The 4,660-nt window shown below is 45.4% G+C and overlaps 1 protein-coding gene across 1 annotated transcript; it reads left to right on the plus strand.

Annotated features, from left to right (window-relative positions):
- The first annotated feature begins 1,728 nt into the window (after positions 1-1,728).
- LOC113614427 (lithostathine-like) lies at positions 1,729-4,505 on the plus strand. The gene is made up of 6 exons (XM_027095939.1): positions 1,729-1,744; positions 2,042-2,149; positions 2,725-2,843; positions 3,055-3,192; positions 3,833-3,959; positions 4,227-4,505. Exons 2-6 carry the CDS (start codon positions 2,074-2,076, stop codon positions 4,292-4,294), a joined length of 528 nt encoding a protein of 175 aa, XP_026951740.1. The 5' UTR covers positions 1,729-1,744; positions 2,042-2,073; the 3' UTR covers positions 4,295-4,505.
- Positions 4,506-4,660: the final 155 nt, after the last annotated feature.

The following is a 4,660-nucleotide window of genomic DNA, read 5'->3' on the forward strand; positions in this document are numbered from 1 at the left end:
ACACACCCATATTTAGAGCGAAGAGACAGATGGAAGTTTCAGTCACCCACCTTAAGGAGTTGGAGGGCAGGATGCTTGTCAATTTAACTATGACAGTTTTACCACAAGAAAGAAATGTGAAAATTCTGTCATTATCAAAAATGAGTTCATATTTCACAATTGTCCTCCAAAGGCATACTTTATTAATCAAGATCTTATTACAATTGACTCACTAGGATAGATTGTTATATCTTTTCAGAGTCTTTTAATCTAAATGGTATCTTTTCCCACAACACTGTGTTTCTCAGGAATTCAAGAAGCATGGGCCATTCTGTGTTTCTGATTGCTATTATTTACTTTTTCTCAAATAATTGTTTTACTGTAGCAAGATTACTTCTCAACTCATGCTATCTATATTTCCATGAAATATTGTTTTTTCACACTTGAATTTCCACTGAGCTATAAATATAGTTATGGCTTTGCATTTAAATATTTTTTGTGAAGTAAGTTCTTTCTCCTTTGTAACAAAAGAATCTGTTGGTTGTCCTATCCTTCCTGTTAGATTATTTGTGTTTTCTACTGACTTTTGGATTCTGAGGACATGAATCAATTACAAGCTCAGTTGCATTGACTTCATTTCACACAAGCTGGCCTATAAAAACCACTTGAGAGTCAGGGTCTGCAGAGAATTCCAGCTTAACATATTCCCAGACTGACCAAAATAAACCTGAGCCACTTAGCATGTATCTCATCCTTGCCAAAATTGCCAACTCAGAAGTAAACATGACTAAGGAATTTTTCTCAGTATCCCCACATGAAGCTGATCACCCTTCCAAGTAGAATGCAAAAATAAGTGACCCTTCTTCTACAGCTAAATGACAGTTTGCGAGGCAGTTGTCAGTAGCCCAGGGGAGTGAGCACCTTGATGAAGTAGAGATCTAACTTACATGCAATGTAGGATCAGGTCTACAATTTCATCCATCTCTTGCTCTTACCCTTGCTTAACCCTCTCTCATTCTTCCTTTGATTCTGCATCATTTGACTCTAGTCCTCCTAGGCTTGAAATTCCTCCATTGCCTCTTATTATATCACATTATTATTACCCATCAAGGAAGTTCCATCTCTCAGAAGATCAGCAAGGCAAGTTTCCACATTTCATTTTCCTTAAGATTTTGGCTCATCTATTGAGTTGTGAGATGATTATGAAGTTGCTTTAAACCTAGCTACCATGTAGAAGAGGCAACACTGAACCACCGTCTCCTCTTACTTTCATTTCCTTCTCTGACCTCACTTATCTGTGACACTTGTCATCCCCATACTCACCTCCACTTATCATCCAACATTTATTTAATTCTACTGAACAATTTAAAAGAAATACATGTGTATGCCTGCAGGAGTGAGCACTTGAGACATCAACCAGAAGAAATACTCCAGTAGATGTGCCCCTTAAAAGTTAATACCACATTTTGTGCCACAGTTGCCTATCAGGGAAGAGTCGGGGAAAGAATAAACTTCACCTGTTCCTGGAAAAAGGGCTGACCTGTTAATGAGAAACAGGCAATATCTGTGGCAATTCCCAGGCTTTGCTGGGAAGAGACTCCTCCCCATGGCGGGAATCTCCTTGAACCAAAGCCAGGCCCTTCCCATGACCCCTGTCCTGGCTCCCCAATCCCATTATTCATTTCAGTGCCCCTCCCTCAAATCCTCTTATAAAAACCCAGTCTTTTCTGCCCCGACAAACCAGTGCAGATCCCTTGCAAGAGAAGTAAGTAGGTGCTGAGACAAGATGACACCCCTGACAGGGGTTTCACCTCACATATTTCAGGGAAGGTATACAAGGATCCCTGTCCTCAGAGAATGCAGGAGCTCTGAGAGCAGGCAAAGGCAGTCCTGGGAGGCCCCAGGTGTAGTAGGATATATAGATTTTCAGATTCTTTCCAGAACTATGGAAGGGGATGGAAGCCATCAAGATGGATTTATTCCTAGGGAACTAGACAGAGGAAAAGATAAGAGGTACAACAGGGGGTTTCTCATAGTCTCTCTCTGACCACGCTTTTTTTAGTTCTCTGGTTGTCTCCGCACATCACAGACAAAATGATGTCTTCCATGGGCATCCCCAGCCTGTCCTGGATGCTGCTCTCCTGCCTGATGCTCCTGTCTCAAGTCCAAGGTGAGACTTTTCTGCTTCTAGCACTGGGTTCCCAGTGTTTGCTCAGGGCCAAGAAGAGGAGGAAAACTCCTGTGTGCCTCCCGTGGTAATGGTACATCCCCACACAACAACACTGCCTGCAATTCCTGCATCATCACCCTTCCTTAAGGGTAACTAGTGGTGGGAGGTACCACAGTGGTCCAGTAACAGTAGGATGAGATGATTCTCAATTTTCAGTAGAGTCTAATTTATGTGGGTATATTAAGGAGGGAAAGCATAGAGTGTCAGTAATGAGATGAGTAGAAGGAGAATGACTGGAGGATCCAGTGTAGAAACAGTCAGCCAAGACGAGGAGAAGGCTTGGACTTTTGAATAAGGCAGATGAATAAAAAGAAAACAGACCATCTCCCAATTACTAGGTCTACCTTATGATTAAGAAAAACTCCTGGAAATATTGGCACTGGTGACAGGCAATCAGGAGTTTGGTGTCACTGCCTCAAGCTGTGGCACCACAGATATTCCTCAAGGTCACCTCCCCACTCCAATCCCCTCTCACTATTTTGCCCCATCCCTCTCCTTTATTTCTTCCTCGCCAGGGGAAGATTCCCAGAAGAAACTGCCCTCTGCACGGATCAGCTGTCCGAGAGGCTCCATGGCCTATGCGTCCTACTGCTATGCCTTGTTTACAACACCTAAAACCTGGATGAATGCAAACGTGAGTGCTGGGATTTGCAGTTCGGGCTGGTAAGGAGAAGCAAATTAGAGACAGGGTTTGGGGGCTGGGAGTTCCATTCTCTAGAGTTTCTTGAGGGTGAGAATGAGCACCTCATCTTTTGCAAACACAACCCCTTCTCACCTACCTTGTCCCTGCCCTTCCCTCAGTGAGGGTCTCAAGCTCCTCCCCAGTCTCTCCCTTCTCCACACAGATGGCTTGCCAGAAGAGATCCTCAGGACAACTTGTGTCTGTGCTCAGTGGGGCTGAGGGATCCTTCGTGGCCGCCCTGGTCAAGAACAACTTGAAAACTGTCTCAGACGTCTGGATTGGGCTCCATGACCCCACAGAGGTACACTTACATCCTCTCTAGTCTGTTACCTCCCAGGATGCTATGGCCACCCAGGCCTGCTCGCTGTCCCCTGTGCCTGCCTAGGAAATAATGTAGAGATCCCTAGAGCTTGGAGGTCAAGGGGGTAATTGGAGAATGGAGGGCCTTGAGACCAGCTGCAGAGCTGAGTTCTGTGCAGGTCTCCAGTCTCCAGCTAAGGTTAATCTGCCTCTTGTCAAGCTTTTACACAGTTCACACACCACGTCTTGATTCAGTTTGCTGTGCATCCCTGAGTCTGTACATGCTGCCCTTAGCAAGTGCTAAATGAGTATTTAGGATTGATGCATTTTTCCCTTATAAAACATATGTTGTCTTGGAGGTTCAGAGGGTAATCACAAATGTACCACCAAATGTAGTTCACACAGTGTCAAGTTACTCTGAGGGCTTCTATTCGTCTTTGTGATTATTGACTTTTGAATTTGCCAATAGAAACAAAGAGTTAGGGATTGTTTCCCAGAGGAGAGCTGTTGGGCCTCACCTGGTAGAGCAGAACTAATTCCATGATGCTGGGGAGGGTAGCAGGTGTTCCAGCTGAGGGAATCGTGCCAGGAGACCTCTAAAGGCCTTTCCACTTCACCTGACTCCATCCTCTGCTCTATAGGGCTCTGAGCCCAATGGCAGTGGATGGGAGTGGAGTAGCACTGATGTGCTCAATTACGTTGCCTGGGAGAAAGATCCCTCCACCAGCTCATCCCCTGGCTCTTGTGGGAGCCTGTCCAGAAACTCAGGTAGGAAACAGAGGAGGTCACTTCTTTCCAGCCTTTTCCATCCCCTCATCCCCTATTTCTGGGTCTGGTCTTCAGAGAATCCCCCTGGGATGGAACTGCTCATCTGTTCCCATCTCCTCTCACCTCTCCTTTCTTTCTCTCTCTTTCCTCTGGAATGGGACCCTGGTGAATTTGAGGGAGAGCCTTTGAGTCCTAGGCCAGAAGCTGGGATGTGTCCCTATTGGTTTCTCACCAGCTCCATTCACTTGAGCTCTTCTGTCTCTTCAGGCTATCTGAAGTGGAGACATTATAACTGTTCTGTGAACTTACCCTATGTCTGCAAGTTCAAGGGCTAAGTCAGATGGGAAGTCACTAGCCTGAGTCTGGTGTGCAGCTCATCATGGACTTGGAACCAAGAGTGAAGACCTATCCCGGAAAGGGGAATCCTCCCCACACCCCCAACCTGACCCCCTCATTCTGGCCTTCCCTGTCTCTCAGCCTCATTTCAGGCATTTGTGTGTGTGTGTGTGTGTGCATAGCATGGCCTGAGGTCTTGTAGAACAGTAATAAATATCTTATTCCAAACTTACCTGCTTTTGTGCTCTTGTCTTATAACAAGACTCTGAGGAAGAAGTTTGTATGGGAAGAACCTAGGGGTGGCCTCTGTCAAGTTTCATCCAATTTCCTTGGAAAATGACTGAATGTACATTCCCACCAGTGTA

This window comes from Aethalodelphis obliquidens, unplaced genomic scaffold (genome assembly GCF_003676395.1).
Source record: "Aethalodelphis obliquidens isolate GAN/ISIS:26980383/991018 unplaced genomic scaffold, ASM367639v1 scaffold96, whole genome shotgun sequence".
Taxonomy (NCBI): Eukaryota; Metazoa; Chordata; class Mammalia; order Artiodactyla; family Delphinidae; genus Aethalodelphis; species Aethalodelphis obliquidens.

Excerpts from the sequence above, each read along its gene's own strand:
- LOC113614427 (XM_027095939.1), top strand. The coding sequence starts at position 2,074 with ATGATGTCTTCCATGGGCATCCCCAGCCTGTCCTGGATGCTGCTCTCC. Across the intron at positions 2,150-2,724 it reads GCTCCTGTCTCAAGTCCAAG|GGGAAGATTCCCAGAAGAAA; the intron begins GTGAGACTTTTC and ends CTTCCTCGCCAG. Across the intron at positions 2,844-3,054 it reads AAACCTGGATGAATGCAAAC|ATGGCTTGCCAGAAGAGATC; the intron begins GTGAGTGCTGGG and ends TTCTCCACACAG.